At 44.6% G+C, this 19430-nt stretch overlaps 1 protein-coding gene across 4 annotated transcripts in view; it reads left to right on the forward strand.

Moving 5' to 3' along the window:
• Positions 1-2784: 2784 nt before the first annotated feature.
• Positions 2785-19430, forward strand: part of cpeb4b (cytoplasmic polyadenylation element binding protein 4b) — a 31442-nt gene continuing 14796 nt past the window's right edge. For all 4 annotated transcript variants that reach the window (XR_003977292.1, XR_003977293.1, XM_030360645.1 and 1 more), the window contains exons 1-4: positions 2785-3215; positions 4172-5410; positions 12100-12190; positions 19158-19208. Coding sequence is in view for 2 of the 4 variants with exons in the window: in XM_030360645.1 (XP_030216505.1) it covers positions 4217-5410; positions 12100-12190; positions 19158-19208 (1336 nt within the window). In the remaining 2 variants the exon portion in view is untranslated. The remainder of the gene's footprint in view (positions 3216-4171; positions 5411-12099; positions 12191-19157; positions 19209-19430) is intronic.

The raw sequence follows: 19430 nt of genomic DNA on the forward strand, positions 1-19430 counted from the left end.
TACACACTTGCACACACGCACACACACACACACACACACACACACACACACACACACACACACACACACACACACACACACACACACACACACACACACACCCTAACTCTGACTCTGAAGTACAGACCCAGATCTGCTGGTCTGATATCATTCATTATAGCTCATGTGCCGCAGAGGAATCGTGAAATAGGCCTAGCTTTGGTGACACACACACAAATACACACGCACACTCACGCACACACACACACACACACACACACACACACACACACACACACACACACACACACACACACACACACACACACACACACACACACACACACACACACACACACACACACACACACACAGACACACTTTACTCTATATTCCTCTGTCAAACAGTCCAGCCAGTTCCGTATCCCAGCAGAGGCCTTTTTGCCTTAATTAGTGCTGCGTCTCGGGGGAAGGGTGACCCGGGACAACAGTATGTAGGCTGGATACCGACACCTTTCCCAAGGTCTGAGGGTTTCATCTAAAAGCCATCTATTAAGGCATGGAAGACGTTAGCTGGGTAATGTTGATGAGCTCCAGTTACATTCATTACAATCAATTATGAATTATTCCACTTTCTGTTTCTGGAAATACAAATGCTTTTTAGGTAATTACGCTAGTAAGTGTCTTATAATAATAATTATTATTATTGTTATTATTATTATTATTATTATAATTATTATTATAAGATATAAGACGACATAAACAACAGACCTGCAGAACAGAGTCATTTAGCGTTTTAGGCTTATGGCTTGCGATTTTTGGCATTGAAATCTTTTAATCAGAGAGACCACACAGAGAAACATGTGCACAGAGAAACATCTATGCCAACACTGTTGGCGCACAACAGAGACCAACAGTTAGTCTCACTATTGTTCATGCAAACATACATGCACACTCGCACACACGCAGACACACACACACACACACAGACACACACATACACACACACACACACACACACACACACACACACACACACACACACACACACACACACACACACACACACACACACACACACACACACACACACACACAAACAAACATTCACAGTGGAGAATTGCATCATAATTATGCCTAAGGTAGATGTGATGCATTTTTTAATGGATTCAATGTTTTATTCATATGCCCTATCCAGTCCTACTGAGGTAGGCTGATAATGAAGAGTATGTGTGAACCACAGGGCCAGATGTTTTCAAAATGGCTGCATAACGGTAATCGACCCCTTTGACCTTAACTTAAGAAACTTAGCATGATAATAATGTAATTTCCCCTTCTGGTTAATTTGTTGTTTGTAATCCATTCTTAGCTTGTGTCTCTACGTATTTTCCCCGGATCTGTGTTTATTTTTCTCTGTGTTTTTCTCTGTAAGCAATTGGCCTACAGTAGATCAACATGAAAATGAGGTGAAAAGGTGAGTAAAGGAGCATTGCGATTTGACGCAAGACAGCAGAACAAACCTGCCTCCTCATTCTGACTGCCCTTACTAATGGCTCTTACCAGCTAGCTAACTATTAATTTGTCACCTTACAAAGTAGCTAGTTATCTAACTATCTGTCTTACTTGTTTGCCTAGTAGCTGCTTACTAGCTCACTAACTTGTTAACTACCTAGATAAAAATAAACAAGCTATGTCGCTAACTAAATAAGTTACAAAATACATAGGTGAGCTTCCTATCTAGAAAGGATGGATTCATCCCTTCCCTTTAGCGCTATGATCAAAAAGACATACGACTGCTTTTATTATTTATATAACATTTTGTTTAATTCAACTGACATAAGAATAGCAGCACCTGTCTTAACACCCCAACTGCCATCCTCCCATATGTATTATGAACACCTTTATTCATAATGCAAAACAGCTACAGCCATATATCACTCCCTCCAGCTGGATTAAAACGGACACATTTATTAGATAGTCGTTGATGTGTTGTGTGCAACGTTGCCGATCGGTGCAGCTCTGACAATGGCACGGCGGCTGTCTTGATGACCTAGCACTAATCAAGGCCTGGTGGCCTGACAGGAAGGACATAGAGGACACACAACACAGGCAGAGGATAAGACTGCAAAGAACATGTCAATGTCCACAAGCAAATGGTATGTGTGAATATTAAGGTTGGTTTCTAGGCAAATGCTACCAATTCTGGATGGTTGTAACAATAACCTCTACATAGCTGTTGTTTGGATACAAGGACAGAATATAATATTAGTGTTATTATGGTGATGATGGGTTGTTGAGAATATTAGTCAGAGGCCTTGAGTTATAATCTATATATTTAGATTGAATGCAGCTGATCAGATCCTTTGCAATAATCATACTTTATAACTAAGTGTTTTTCTATGTTATCCCGGTTACATCTTAACATCCCAGTTGAGAGGATCATCATGACAAATGCTCCACGAATGTACTGAGGCACGCTCTTTATAATGGTGTGTGTTTCTGTGTGTGTGTGTGTGTGTGTGTGTGTGTGTGTGTGTGGGGGGGGGGGTTGGGCATTTACATTTTCTCACGATCTGATACCAGCTGGATCTTTAAAGGTTCGACCTCAGTAGGCGTACATAGTGTAGTATTATTCGTTTTTTTTTTTTTTACCTCAAGAGGCGTTACTATAATCGGCATAGCACCATATATGGATAAAATGGGCGGCCCCTGTAAGCTTTCCACCAATGAAAACCCCCGGACAGCTGAGGTGTGGCAGGTCGAGGGCGGGCTCTCCGCAGGGGGCGGCGCTCCTACCGGAAGTGCGCCGCGGCTGCTTTCTGCCTGTCACTCGGCCGCGGTGGGTTCCAAGAGAGGGGCAGCCAAGAAGCACAGGACTCTGCCGGCTCGACTGAAGACATCCAACAGATAAACCGACATCGTATAAACAATGAAACAGACCTTGTAGGCTTTTTGTCATAACGCTGGCTGAATAAATGTCATACATCGCCACGTAGCAGATAAACGAGGCGCTAGGAACCGGATCAGGCAGAGAGAGAGAGAGCTGTGTCATTGAGCAAGGCAGGACACGTCAGGGGAAGAGAGAAGAAAAGCTGACCGACTGCACCGTACGAGTCAGCTCTCGCATAGCCCTCCTCAAGCCTTCTCTGCCGGGTAGTTTGGTTGAGGACATCTCATCTAGTCGAGGCAGGAGACCAGGAACTCGAGGAGACCGTCGCCAGGATCGAAGCCAAAAGGTGAGAAGATTTTTTTTTTTCTTCCAGCTAGCTAACCTCCGTGCTAGCTGCTACTCGGCTAGCGTTAGCTACACTGTTCATGTTAGCGGTCAGGCTAACGCCTCCAATCTATACCAACCGGTCTGTCTTCGATGTAAAACTCAAACAGTGTATACCTCACCCATATGAGGTGTTTTAACATCAGCGATGCATCGTGAGGACGAGATACGACACGTCGAGGAGGATTATCCACGGACTTGTGACAGCTGTCAAACAAGGTCGAGGGTTTTCTCTCCGTTTGTCATTTTCTCATCTCGAACGGCATCGGCATACGACGGTGTTCAGATATTTGTTATATGATGTGTGATTAATATGGCAATATCATGAACCATAAACCACCTGTCAAGCGTGATGGGTAGAAAGCTGTCTCGACGCTTGATTTGTCGCCTCCACTCGCGATGCTAATTAGCCCGGTTTGTGGCTAATTAGCCCGGTTTGTGGCTACCAGCAGCTCAGCAAGGCTCGTATATTGGCAACGTCACGGGGTAACAATTAGCCAAAGACGAAGTCGTTTGTATTTCATTCTGCGCGCCGTTAAAACAGTTGCTTATTCTTAACTTCAAGTGTCTATATAAAGGGTCTATATAGAAATTCGTTGTGTAAGACAAGCCGGTTCCTATTTTGAGTCCACACACACACGCACACACACGCACACGCACACATAGACAGACAGACGCATAGACACGCATAGATAGACATGCAAAGATAGACAGACACATTGACACGCATAGATGGACATGCAGACACATGAACGAACACACACACAAACAAAACCACATGAACACACACGCGTCACACGTCACAAAAAGATGTTCCTGTCTAATTCATATGTTGTCAGCTAAATCTTTCAAAGTAAAGCATTAGAGGGCCTGCTAACTCAATGAATGCCATCCTATGTGTTCCCCCCCTCTCAATAGGACCTAACGATCACGGGTTAGCATTTGTGTGGGGGAGGAAAACAAATGGGGGATTACGGGTTTGGAGTCCTAGTTCAAAACAACACTGGCAACAAGTCTGCATTCCCGGTCCGACTCCACCCGCATCTGCAGCCCCCACACCACCACCAGAATGTGTCGCAGAGCCCTGCTGCCTTCATAAACAGCACCACAGCCGCGGGGAATGGCACCACAGGGGGGTCTCCCTGGCTCTTCCCTGCCTCTGCCACCCACAACAGCATGCAAGACGAAATCCTCGGGGGCTCGGAAAAGCCCAAAGCACAGCAGCAACAGGAAATGCAAGAAACGCAGGAGAAGCAGCAGCAGTTGTCCCCCGGGAATCACCAGGACAGTGGAAGTGGCGGAGGGATAATTTCAGAACTGGAGAAGGCCCGCTCGGAGGACGGTAAAGCAGACAACGGCACGCCAGAGGGAACCAACGGGAAAGAGAAACAACTACGCCTCGAGTCTCCGGTCCTGTCGGGCTTTGATTACCAGGAGACGTCGGGGCTCTGCGGAACGGGCCCCATCCAGTCCAGTACCGGCTCTTCGTCTCTCACCGGTTTCAACAACTGGTCAGCCGCCATCCCGCCGGCGCCCTCCACCATCATCAACGAGGACGTCAGCTTCTTCAACCCGGCCTCGGCCAGCAACGGCCCGCTGCTGTTCCAGAACTTCTCGCACCACGTCAGCCCCGGCTTCGGTGGAAACTTCTCCCCGCAGATCGGGCCGGCGGCCGCCGCCTTGTCCCAGCACCACCCGCCCCCACCACCACACCCCCACTTCCAACACCCCCACAACCAGCACCAGCAGCACAGGCGCTCCCCGGCTTCGCCCCACCCTCCGCCCCCCTTCCCACACAGGAATGCGGCCTTCGGCCAGTTGCCCCATCTCTCAAACAGCCTCAATAAGCCCCCCTCCCCCTGGGGCCCGGCCAGCTACCAGAGCCCCTCCCCCTCCCCCGGCTCCTCCACCTCTTGGAGCCCGGGCGGAGGCTACGGCAGCGGGGGGAGTGGCTGGGGAGGATCCCAGGGAAGAGAGTACCGCCGGGGCCTGAACGGAGGGATGACCCCAATCAACTCCATCTCTCCGCTGAAGAAGACCTTCCCCAACAACCACGTGGCGTCCCAGAAGTACCAGCGGAACAGCCCGGCCGGATTCAACCCCAAGTCCTGGATGGACGACGGCGTGGGCCGCACTGACAACATCTTCCCCTTCCAGGTCAGAGGTCATTTGATAGTGTGTTGATGGTTTATTTTTATCGTTATGCAAGATGTTCTTTCAGTTGATTATCTCATTGATCAATATAGATTTTTGGCGAGTGTATTGTTCCTCCTATATATTGAGTGTATCCTTTCTGAATGCATGCACCGCTTCCACTTCCCCTCTTCTTTCCTCTTATCTGCACAGGCAGACAACGATATATCCGATAATCATCTTCTAAACGACAAAACCCAAAAGTGTAATGCCAGTTATAGTGGTTGCTAATTCAGCGTGGGGGAGGGTGGGAGTGTCTTGGGGGAGGGGGGGGGGGGGGGTGGGGGTGATGTGTCTAGGAATAAGGGCGGGGGAGGAGGATTTCCATGGATTTCCATACTGCATTTATCAGCACGTTAGCCCTGGCATCCGTCTCTGGGCGCTGCTCCCTGGGCGGCGGGTCCCTGATGATGACTAATGTGGCACTGCAGCAAGGTGTGGCACGTAGACAATGGTGGGTGGGGTTGGAGAACGTGGGGGGTGGGGGTGTGGTCAGAAAGTGGGAAAGGTGCAAGAGAGACGAGGCTGAGGTGAGAATGACGGGGAAACTGGGACAATGATGAGGGATGTGATGTGGGGAGAGATGAAGGCACTCGAGGAGGAAGGGATTATCCTTAAATGTCTGTGCAAAGGCGAGGACATTTAAAAAAAAGTTACATCATAGATCCAAATAGGGCTCAATTCATAACATCTACTCTCTACCTGGTCCCAGATCTCATGGCATCGGTCCCCTCGATTCTGTGGAATGAAGCCTAATGATTACCATGTTATTAATCACAAAGGGACCTGGCCTCTATTGCCTACGAGGCTCTGCTTAAAAACCTGCCTTGTTTTATTTATCGTCTTCTCTTGATGCTAAGGTCCATGTCCAATACGGCAGGCCGGTGGACATTAAGGGCTATCATCACCCTTAATATATGGCCCACAGGATTGATAGTGAAAGGTCTAAGGATGAAGATTAATTAGTTTTATTGATTACCCTCAGGGTGGATCATCCAAGCTGTAGTAAGGCGGCGGGGTATGCGGCAGGGGCGGGGAGGTGCCCCGGCGTGTGATGTGATGTGGGGGTTGCGTTAGACATGAGGAAGCCTGGCTGACCACGCAAGTTTGACTGCTCCTCCTAACAGCATGTATTTTATCCAGGCTATTTCTGATGACTCACTGTATATACCTTGTTGGGTTAAGTCAATCAGCATACATCTACTTCTATTCAAATGCAGTTTTCCATTGTCTTATCAGATGGCTATCTCTGTGTGTCTAACACCATCTAGAAAGTCACACCTGACTGTCAATATGCTAGTGACGGTGTCAAGAACGCCACTAATTGGCTTTTAGAAGAAGCCGATAATCTGAATTCGATTCTCTAGTTATGCATCTCAAAACAAACCCCACTAACTTATTGATTTGGCAAGTTAAACGTCTAAATTCAGTGCGTCTTATGACACTAGCAAATATAAACATGGATCAGAATGATGGAGAACATTGTATGTAATGATGATGATTAAAAATGCTTGTCAAAGATACAAGGGACCACAGGGACAACCAGTTCTATAACTTAAATGTGTATCAATGTTTGTATCGCATTGCAACTACACAGGGATTGTAAACCTTATTCCAGGAAAAGAGCTGTCGGCTCAAACCTTTCGTAGGGACTTTAAATGTCCATATACAACATGGTTTAGAAGCTTATGCCAAGTCCGTTAAACTAGGATTATACCATGTTCGCTTGGTGAATTTATTTTTGATAGATCCTAGCATTGAATTATACATTACTCCTGGTTAGCCCTAGTTTGATTGAAAACATTATTAATGTTTCATGATTAATCGTTTACCATGCTTACATTATATATTGGTCAATATATTAGTATAGTGGTTCTACATTTTTAAGAGGCCAAAATTGCATTCCAACACCAAAGACTACATCTCACAAGATATTTCTATCATGCCTTAACGTGTTGTTGAACTAAACAAGGTCATTCTTATCTATGAAGATGCACTCTCTTAAGGCTATCGCTTTTGCCCCATGCTAAATTAGCTGTGTGTGTGTGTGTGTGTGTGTGTGTGTGTGTGTGTGTGTGTGTGTGTGTGTGTGTGTGTGTGTGTGTGTGTGTGTGTGTGTGTGTGTGTGTGTGTGTGTGTGTGTGTGTGTGTGTGTGTGTGTGTGTGTGGCGTCCATTTTGCGCATGGGAGTCGAGTGTCTCTGCCATTATGCACTGGCTGCAGATGTAAGCTAATGCCTGGTTACTGTAGCAGGCTGCCTCCCTGGCCTGGTCTACAATCACATCAGCCCCAAAAGCCTTTTCCATGTGCCCTCTAGATACTGCAGAGGGAGAGGGGAGGCCAAACGGCCGTGCCATGTCACTGTGTATAAAGCTAAATAAAAGAAAGTAAAGCAAGATTATGCAGGGAAATCTATGCCTGGATATGGAAAAAAATGCAAGGATTGGGGGCTTTAGAAGTACACAAAAAATTTTGAGGCAATTTTTGTGACCTGTTTTGTTGGATGTGGCTAAACCTCAGGGCCTTATAGCTAGCTACATGAACCTGTGCACAGTATCCAGAGAATTTACAGGTCCTCATTTTGGGGATGATAGAATGCATACAACAGGTTCTCCAGGTAATCTTCATCCACCCGCTGAAGTTGCAGTTTGATGAGATGTGTCCTTCCACCAAGTAATTTGAGCAGCTATAAAATGATGGACATTGGACTTGGTATTTACCTTGGTTCACACACTAGTGGATGAATCTGTTGGAAATAAACAGATTCTGAAATGTTAGCTGATATGTTGGCTTTTATAAATATATGATAGGTTCTGTCTAAACTGCATTATTTCAGTCCCTGTATTTCAGACCCGCAAACACATACTCTTGGTTTACATGTCACTATGAAGGCCTTTCAGCATAAAATATAAATGAATGGCCTTTATAGGTGAGTGTGGTTGCAGTCTGCTCAACCTGTGGGCTTCAAAGGGAAGTCTTTACTTTGCTAATGGAAATAGTTTCTGTAATTGAGGGCAAAGGCCGGCCGAAGAGCTGGTGCCACGCGGCCTGCTTATTAGCCCGCTGGAAATAGTTTCCATTCTAGCAGAGACGCAACAGATGGGGATTAGTAGCCTTCATTAAAGAATTCCAGTTGTTTTTCCTGCTTGCAGTCACACAACATGGGGGTCATGCCCGGTCTTTTGATGAATGCTATACATGCCAAAATCAAGTCTTCCAAGAGTTTGAGACTTGATTGGCACTCACTCACTCACTCATTGACTCAAGAGTTCAGGGGCCACCAAGTAACACATTTGTTATAATGTGGAAGAGTGGGGTGTGCATGGTTTAACCATAACCAGGCTGTTTCTAGACGTTAAAACAAAATAGCAAAGGTGCCCACACATTCTCAGCTATTTTCTCTGTCCATTGCCTTGCACAGTGTCACTCACTATTTATCACTAATTATTTATTGACCATATGATGCTCTATGGTAGACATTTTATCCAAATTGCATTACACACAATCATTAATACATCATCGATCAATCAATCTATCGGCTTCATTACTTCTTCTTTCATGTCCTAAAGGAAACCCTTAGGTTCCTACTAGGCCTCACCTCTTACAACCATGGCATACGGTCAGCAAAGCTAGTATGGCTGAGGAATTTGAATTCTTGGCTAGCTGGTGAAGGCAGTCTAGTCTCATTGAACTTGCTGTAATAGTTGTCCATGGTGAGAGTAACACAAGAATGGCTTCTTTCTTGTATTTTTAGCTAGGCGTGTTGTTGAAACATCGCACTCCCTGGATTAGTGCCAACTGACAGATCTCTGTTGTTAGACTTGATTTTATGGCCTTTTAAAAAAGCTTTGTTCCTTCTAATTTAATTGGTATGTTAAATCTAAGAAAATGTATTAAAGAGTAAATAAACACGTCTATCTAAGTGATAAACCGAGGTCATATTTGGTAAAGCTTAATATTAAAGACTTGGCAAAATTTGGACAGTGTATAACTGACGTGAAACTTACGAAAGCAACGAATGAACGCACACACACACACCCCTAGTGTGTAAGTGCTCTCATAATAGACACGATGCACAAACGTGACGTAGCTGCAGGGTGAGGAGAAGGCACGGGAGTGTCCCAATCTCTTTGGCCCAGCTTGTTGTGTGATAATGCAGTCTGTCCCTACACAGTGGCATGACGCTGAAACGCCTGCCTCTGTGGAACCTGTCTCTCAGCCCTTTTGCATGTGTCTCTCCACCTCCTACCACTGGCTGATCACTACCCTAGCTCTACAAACTGTCTCTACACACAGACCTGTGCTCCCTTGTACCCAAAGACAGCCACTGCATGCTCACATAATGCTGCAACAAAGGGCCACAGAGCGGACAATATGTTCGGCACTTGGCCGAAGCCTTGTTGGGCTGCAGGGGCCATTTAAAGACACGTTCTTTAAAGCTCCCGGTGCTCCCACCACCTTCATTTTGTTTCAGTTTCATTTACCTAATTGATGTCGGGGTAAAGGATAAGACGATCAAGATCTCATCAACTGTTCTTTATTCCTTATCCCTCCTTACTCTCCCACCACCCCCCCTTCGTGTGTGTGTGTGTGTGTGTGTGTGTGTGTGTGTGTGTGTGTGTGTGTGTGTGTGTGTGTGTGTGTGTGTGTGTGTGTGTGTGTGTGTGTGTGTGTGTGTGTGTGTGTGTGTGTACGCATACGGAAAGACTTTGACATGAAAGTAATTTTGGCCGCATGATGTAATATGAATCCTCTTTGTTTTTAGACATTGTTGATTTTGATAATGTTGAACGCTCCTGTCATGAAAGGAATGGAATATATTTGAATTCACACTGTGACCATAGTGGGACCAATGTGCAGGTTCATCCATGGCAGTTCATGTAGTGAAATGAGTCGCCTTTCTTTTGAGCTATACCGTGGGTTTAATACAAATAATGTGAGCGTCTCTTCTAACCATGGATGTGACCCCTATGAAGCGTGTAATCCTCGGCTGATTGGCCCCTCTGCGTGTGTCTACTCTATACCCCCATGTCCCTGCGTGTAACCAGTACGCAGAGCGGCGTTTGGGCTGTCACATGGCCCCTGTTCGCTGTGGCTGGGGCATGTGTCTGATGGTGATTGGGGATGTTTCGTCTGTTGGGGTTCTGTGTTTGCTGGTAAACCAACCCGTTTTGTAAAGGGAGGAAGACAAGCAGATCGGAGGATTTAATCTCTTGTTTGCGACTGTTCAGTCCTCTGCGTGCGTGCGTGCGTGCGTGCGTGCGTGCGTGCGTGCGTGCGTGCGTGCGTGCGTGCGTGCGTGCGTGCGTGCGTGCATACACCTAATTTCTGATAAAAATTAATGAGTGTTCCCAGTATCGTATGTCTTAAGTGAACCATGATACAAAAAACTAACACAGAACTACTTTTGTTTAATGCAGTCACTGTACCTTGACGGAACCATATTTATAAATAAAAGCATAATTTAAATAGGTCAAATGATTATAAAACACAAATGCCCACTGTAGTTAATGTGATCATTTGAGGCGTCTTAACTCCTGGACCCACCTAGCTATTTGGGCTGTGTGTTGTCTGTGTGAGGGTCATGTGACCCAAGGCCATGGCCTGTGTCCACATAGGTTGCAGAGGCAGCTGTGAGAAAATGGTGTACTTGGTCTGGCCTATATCCCCGGGTGGATGTTTGTTTTCGGAGAGAGTGTGTGCTTGGGCGTGCTCGTGAAAACGTGGCCTGGTTGAACTGCTGTTTTCTTGTGGAGGAGGAAAGCGGTGGTCCATTTTGGCTAGGTTTAAGAACGCTAGCAGGCCTGCTACTAAAACCAGTGTGGCAGAAACTCAAAGCGGGCTGTTTATGTTGATCTGAAAATATGTGTGGGATAAAGCACATATTTAAAGGAAAGAGCATATGGCTGATTTGCTAATCACGCTTGGAATCCAATATCTTTAGAAATTATGGGCTACTTTGAAGTTTTGTATCACTCAGCCCTTATTTTCATGGGTCTCAATTGGAATCGGTGACGCAACAAACACAGAAGTCTGATTATCTAGTTACATTTCCAGTAAGCTTCAATCTGGGCCATGGTTCATTACCAGTAGGAAGCTTCTTGTTTTTCCTGTTGCATATTCTGTTTACTTATGCTCACTTGTGCTAGATATCTCACAATCAATTTGGTTGGAGTTCAAAGGATACTGAATTGTTATGTCACCACCACTACTTACCTTTCTGGCAATATCCTGTTTGTTTCTTTTTCAGATTGTGGGAAACAGATTAATTGATGTCCATATAATTATTTGAATGTAAATCTATCTGCAACCCATCAGCGATAACCAGTTCCAATTAATAATAATATAATAATTAATAATTTATGTACACTATGCATGTATGTTTGCATCACATTCACAATTCCAACTCTTTTCTTGGCATACACATACCAAAATATATACTTGTGTATATTGCAGTATGCTGCATTTTATTAAGTATTATATTTTAGTCTGACATCTATAAGAGACCTTTCTTCAAAGCGTTTTAGACCGGGTTCTTTGTCATCGGTAGTAATAGCTGGTTGATGGCTGAAAGACCATAAAGCCACTGATAAAAAAAGAGTGCAATCACGGAACAATTGTACTAATCAAGCATCTCTTGTCTTTGTGTTCAGGAGCGTACCCGGTCATTCGATGGCTTCAACATGAACACACTGGAGAGCTCCCTGATCGACATCATGAGGGCCGAGCAGGACACCCTGAAAGGTGAACATCTTTGGTTTCATTACAGCTTGAGCCGACCAGGCTCATCCTGGGACAGCCGTCACTCTGACGCCAAGACGACCTCTGTGAGCTAATGGAAATGATGTAAATGATGTTCTCAATATACAAACGACAACAACCTTGCATCTAGTTTGAATGTCCATCTCTGAATTTTTTTCTGGTGCATTTTCTTTTGAACGTCACTAATCTGCTGGTATTAAAATGTTCTGAGTCCATTGAACACAGCCCTGTGCCTGTGAACCACAGAGTGCCCACAGGGACACTAACGAGTGATCCACTCAGTCTCGTCCTATACCATTTATCCTAACGTCTTGCTCAGTTGTAGAACAAGGAATTTCTATGCGAAGATATTCACAGAAAAACATGTTGAATTCTCTAACGGCTCCATATTCAGTGTTTCCCCTAGAATTTTTTTTAGGCCCGGTGGTAAGAGCTGATAGTGTGATTTGTTATACATTTTTCACGGGATGCTAGAGTATTTGTTGGTTATTTCCATATAAAACACTTGCTTAGCCATCACAGGTTGATAATGATTCAACACTGACAAGTGTTGGGAGGAGATAATGATCTCCTCCCTCTGCCCCTCTGACTTGTTCCTCCACACCTGTCACTCGCCCTTCTTCCCCACCTGTACTCTCGTTTGGCACCGTGTTTAGGAAGAACCTTGAAATACCTTTTTGTCCTTCATCCCTTTTACGTTTTTTTGGTGGTGCCATGCTAATGATGCTATTACTTAATGCTGTCAGATTGTCCGTTATGATGGGGCATCATCTGCGCACGCGCAACACTGCATTTTTTATTTATTTATTTATTTATTTTTTTAATTTTTTTTTTTTTTTTGGCCGGTTGTTGGCCTGGCGGGGGCGCTCGTTGGCCTGGCGGCCCGCCAGGCCTGAACAATGGTAGGGGAAACACTGATATTGACAAGGTGATATTGGATTTTTAGTTTTATCTATTCACTGCCAATGACACGAATCAGATTAGCACTGGAGATAAAATTAACACAAAGACAAAATGGGGGATGTTTTGTTTGTTGCACGCTAGAACTGCCTAACAAGAATATAAGACAGGATCACATTACATTAATAAAGCCTGTAAGAACCTGGAAAGGAAACACTCTCCATTACAATATCTCAATCTTCAGAAGCCCACATGACACCCGAGCCCATGTGACCACATTGATGTTATATTGATGTATCTCTCCTCTAGTCTTGACTGGCTTAGTGAGGTGGAGCAGCGAGCCGGGGCCTTATTGTTAATAAGTGATGGACCGTCCTACCTTGTTGACCACTGCTGACTTCAATCCACTTACTCAGCAGTTCAGAAATGGAATTGCCTCTGGAACCAGATGGGGGGGGGGGGGGCGGGGGGCCGCAATCGAAGACCTGGAAATAAATTTGCTGCAAGAGGGAATTTAAGAGTAAAAGGAAGAGGGTCCGAGCCACCAAAGTCAGGAAGATGGTCAGGAGACGGACAGGGGGGTGGGCAGGAGATGGTTAGGAGGTGGTCAGGAGATTGGCAGGGGGGTGGGCAGGGGATGGTACCGGAACACCCTGCTGCTGGGTTTTCTCCAGCCCAGGGGGAGGGGGGGGGGGGGGGTAATTAGCAGAAAAGCTATTTCACCTCAATCCATCGCTCCTCAAACCTGGCTGTGACTTGATTAGGATAGGCTTTTTAAGTGACTGGAGATTGGTGTACGAGGCTGTCTCTATTCCTCTTGCTTCTCCATTTCAATTTCTCCTCTCCCGCTTTCTTTCATTCTTCCTCTCTATTTCTATTCTTTGAGTGTATGTCTATTCTCGTTGTGTAACTGGGATATATCGTGGAATCACGATGCATAGCAAAGTAAAGCAAACTGTGTTAATTATCCACCAATTATACACGATGAGTCATGTTTCCAATGTTCTCCAATGGATTCAACGTAGAATTGCTGCTTATTAGTGTATCCTGCTGGTTCTATAACAGAAAAGTGCAGGAAGAACGGTGTCCCCAGCTTCGGTGTGGGCGAACACACATGGAGTGTATAAAATAAAGATTAAACTGACTTGAATGTGTACATCTGTGGAAATTATCACAAAAAAAGAAACGCCTGCAAAACGTCTTCTCAAGTAACCTCATGTTTATGGACCATGGTGGTATTTCTGGTATTTCTTGTGTCTATGTCTTGTGGCCATGTGAGTTCATTTGCCAAGTTTTTTGCCGGATTTGGTGTTTAAAAGTACCACTATTAGGGAGGATGTAGGGTGCCTCCCTGTAGGGTCGGAAGTGAGTTTAGGGCGTCCTTTGGGATTCCAATATACACGTCTACCTAGCAACATCACTGTACACTTGTGTTTCCTACATCCTTAGTCTACATATAGACACAATTAGCTTACATCCACCAGCCTACATATAGATACACTTATCTTACATCATCAGCCTACATATAGATACACTTATGTTTCTTTACATCCATCAGCCTACTTATAGATGCAATTACCCTACATCCATCAGCCTACACCTATAAACACTTAACTCCTATAGAGTAAATCTCTGCATTAGCTTTGCTCGTGTTATCATATATCTACCCTGCAGCATTATCTTGGTCTCTTGATCAAACATTATCTTGGTCTCTTGGTCTCTTGATGTACATTGGTGGACAATAAGAGGCAGGGGCCCAGTATAGAGCTAGATCCATTTAATTCTGTCTCTACTTAACAAAATAAATACCAGCCCTGTTATAGTGTTTACATCAGGGTGTGGAGTGTTTGAGTAGATGTGCAGGATGTGAAAAGGTTTCACCTTTTATGACTCTACTAGGCGTGTGTGTTCGACTCCTTCATCAAATCTCAATAGCTCCATAGATGGCCTGTATAAACAAGCCCAATGCACATTAGTGTCGTGTTTACTGAGTCGATGGCCTTAACACTCATGACCTCAATTTATAACTTGCTGCTCTAAATGTAAGCAATTACAATTCCACGCTAGCTCAGAGTTGCAAAGGAAGTACCAGAATTGAGACACAATTGCTTGAGGAAGCAAAAATAGATTTTTCGTTATAGTTACTCTTGAACTGTACCTACTGTACCATTTATCTTCTTTGCCTGAAGAAAAAAAGTCCTAAATGTTCATTTGTCCTAGGGATAAACTACAAAGCAAATCCATTCTGTCACCTTCCAATATGAAGGTATATGCTAATACACCTCAGAGATTCTTGTGTGAAGTATTGGGCTTGTATAGAGTGCATTTCATGAAGCCTAATATTCATATATCTGAGGGTAAGGGTGTAGACTGCAAAGCCAGCTTCACTAGTTAACACATATTCTTAAGAATAATGTACAACTATATGTATTTTTAATTTGTAATATGTGTTCAGGCAGGATAATTTGGGGTTGGGCTGTTAACCTTGCTAGTTTTTATTTTTTAGGGGATGATTATCACCATAGTTACCTGAAGTAATTAACAACACAGAGTTGACCCTCCACATCTTCAGAGGCTAGGGGTGGAACGGTTCACAAAATTCACGGTTCTGTTTATATCAATGTTTTGGGGTCACGGTTTTCGGTTTGGTACGTTTTTTTTGTTTTGTAAAGCTGATGACACGATGAACTATAAAAATATAATGATATTCCTTTATATGATAGGTTTACTTGCCAATGTAATAGTGGCACTGTGCCACCTTGTTACATTTTAAAATAGGGAAGTAGCGGCTAAGACATGTAGTTTCTGAAACGGTTTAATTGGTTAAATTTTTTATTTAAATAACGCTTCAGATGGCAAAACTGCAATTCACATAAGTGCTGGGTGGAGGAAGTTGGTGTCCTTCAGATCCACTCTCGGTCTGAGTCTGTCTGTTACAGCTTCAATGTAAAGCGGGTCACACACCAGACTAGCCACGGAGCGCCGCGTCGATTTGGGGTGTGATCTGTGTTCCACACAATGAGTGGTGATGAATGATACTGTGATGCGTGCCACGTTTGGAGCATTGCTGTAAGTTTTAGCGCTGTTGTATGGCGGCGCTAGTGATTGATCTCTCATTGAAAACATTGGAAGGTCCAATGAAGACCCACCGCTTTGAATGTACGGGGTCAGTTCAAATGATCATAAAACTGAATAGTTTGGTTGTACATTGTGCAACGTTTCATTTACATTGCACTGCAGCATTAGTGCTATTCAAGAGCATGTGAGGAAATGCACTCTTGTAGAGGATGGACAGCCAGAGGATAAAAACACATTGTAACTCGTTCCCTTAGCAGCCTGCTAAGGGAACGTAGAGCTGTAGGAGTATATTACCTTAGCAGCCTACTGTTATTAGTAGGTAGTGCTTATATAGGAGGAGTATATTACCGTAGCAGCCTGCTTTTATCGGTAGAGCTTTTTGATACAGGAGGAGGGGAAAAAAAAAAAATGTGCGCAGTAATTGCGTTACGGGTTAACATTGTCAGTTGACCCGTTCCATCGCTAGTAGAGGCTTACCATAAACCTCAGCACACTAGTCAGAGTTCGCCAGCATGCAAGTTCAGTAGTAATCAGGCTTGCTTAAACTTGTTAATGCTTTCTTGATGCCATTTTCTTTTGGTTTCAAGGTTGGGCGTATTTGCTAAGCAACATGATAAATATAATGAGTAATTTAACTGGACTCCTTGCTACAATGTGGCACTAATGTTTTTATTAAGTTGAATCAGGGTCATTTCTACTGTGCATTATCTACCAAGATGGATAATGCCTAAAATGGACTAGAAATGTCTGTGATTGCCACACAAACACTCAGACTCACGCACACACACAAACCCCTCTCTCCATGATTCGCAAGGTGATAACTCATTGATGGAAATAGCTTGGTGGGGGAGGTGGGCGTATGAGTGGGTTACCAACACCACCATCTTTGTAAAGATAATTATTTAAGTCTGTTATTCCGAATAGGCTCCAGGCTTTTTTTTTTTTTTATCCCAATCGGCCATTCTGTACAAGGTCCTTACGCGACCGGGGCGGCCTTCAAAGATGGCCTCATTCTGAATCCAGTGGTGTGTGTGTGTGTGTGTGTGTGTGTGTGTGTGGAGCCCTTTCCTCCTCCACTGCTGAACCCCCAGCCTGTCCTCCACGGTGGGGTACGCCCTCACACCTCTCAGCCTCTCTGTGCTGCTCCGCTCTCCCTCCTATAGAACCCATACTGTATAATCTGTCCTCATAATTGCAGTGTTGCTTTTACAAGGCCATGCAATGTGAGGGTAGGTTGATGTGTAACTAGTGCTTCTCAGTTCAGTTTTCTCATGGGCAAGGTTAAAGAAGAAAACGACAAGAATATGCATGATTATGGAGTCCCTGGCAAGGCGTCGTCTTTCTTTATGTTGCTTCACTGTCGTTTGTTCTTACTATTGCTTTTCCCCCCTTTATGCTGTTTTTGTTCTTTCCGTCTCTCACTGCCCTTCTTTTCTCTTCGTTGGCACATGTGTGTCGGTTTCATTCTCCTTTCGCCTATCTATCTGGCTGTGTCTCACGAGCACACCGTACCTATGAATTTATACTGCTCTCCATCGCTACGTGTGTATCCAGAACATCTGCTGCCCTCTCAAATTAACACGCCTGCCCTTAAACAGCAGATAGAAAGCCAGGGTGCATATGCTGACGTACTGGGGAGAAGCGCATGCGATCAGAGAGTGTTACTGTAGAAGTGGCTTTAGATGTCTTCAGGCATTGTCGTGACTGACAGAAAGGATCCCTCTGTTCTGCTGCTCGTGTGTGTGTGTGTGTGTGTGTGTGTGTGCACGCACAGTCCTTGCGTGCAGCAGGCGTTTTAAGGTTCACAGAGCGGCCACACAGTACACCAGACACTGGGTGATGTGGTATGCTAATGTGTGCCCACATGCTATGCACACAAAACAAACAGCATTTGTGACCACTAAAAACAACTGTTTGTGTACGTTCGGCCACAGTATGTGCATACATTGTCGTGACACAGAGCATGTACTGTAATGAGATAATACTGTTTTGTTATTGCACATAAACGTCGAAAATGTATGAAAATAAATTGTGAAAAATGCACGCATGACGCACCTCTGATTGGTCCATGGTAATGGAATCTAAAATGTATCTTATTTTACACTCCACACATTATTACATAGTAGAGCCTGTATTAAATGCATACATACTTGTAGTAATTACATTTTCACTTTATATATTCTGCCATGAATTCCTGATTAACAAAATGTGCAATAATAATATATTCAATGTTTCTCAGGCTCAAACTGCAGTGTGCAGTGGTTCACTTCATGGTCATAATGTTCAGTATGGTTGTTTTCCACATCGGAGTATCTTAAGTGGCCTTCACAAGGACCCGGGAGGGACTGGAACACACCTAGACTCCCATTCGCCTTTGGTTGTCATGCGCCCTCTACCCAGCGGGCCACAGGGCAGCATGGACACAATATGTGGGCCGTCAGAGGATGGGCTAGTAGAATTCCGTTTGAGCCCGGTGTTGGAATGTACCGATAGAGAGTGTGGGGGGGAAGGGTGTTCACAACCGCACAACAATAGCTGTTCTATTCAACACACTGCAGTCCTCCGGCCCGGCCTTGGTGGGCACGGAGGCTTGGTGGGCATTGCTCACGTGTGGATGGGAGTGTGTGCATATTTAATTTGAGTATGGGGAATGTCTGCCAGTGTTGTTGGGCCAGGCACATGGAAGGCGTATTCAAACATCCAATGTGATGAGACCGAGTGTGATGGTCAGATTAATTAATTTAAATGACTCAGTTTTATCTGTTTTATACAATCAAACGTGATCTCTGTCATTATGTGAAGGTATGCGTGTTCGGGCTAGCCAATAAAACAACAAACAGCTGATGATTAAAGCAAAATGTATCATACTAACATTTGTTTGCTGAATCTGCAGAAATGGCTGCACACTCACTGAGGTGTATTCTTCAGGTGCCATTTTGTTCACGTTATTCTTTTGTGTCTCCCTGTGTAGGTCGTTTGGGGTTCCCCCACCCAGGAGCCGAGAGCCCTCTACCCCTCAATGGTATGTTTAGGAACCTCCTCTGTTTCTAGTAGAACCTCCTCTACTATTTCTATAGGAACCTACTCTACTGTTTCTATAGGAACCTCCCCTACTCTGTTTCTAGGGGAACCGCCTCTGTTTGTATTGGAACCTCCTCTAATGTTTGTAAAGGAACCTCCTCTACTGTTTTTAAAGGAACCTCCTCTGTTTCTAGTGGAACCTCGTCTACTGTTCCTATGGAAC

The sequence above is a fragment of the Gadus morhua genome, chromosome 7 (assembly GCF_902167405.1).
Source record: "Gadus morhua chromosome 7, gadMor3.0, whole genome shotgun sequence".
Taxonomy (NCBI): domain Eukaryota; kingdom Metazoa; phylum Chordata; class Actinopteri; order Gadiformes; family Gadidae; genus Gadus; species Gadus morhua.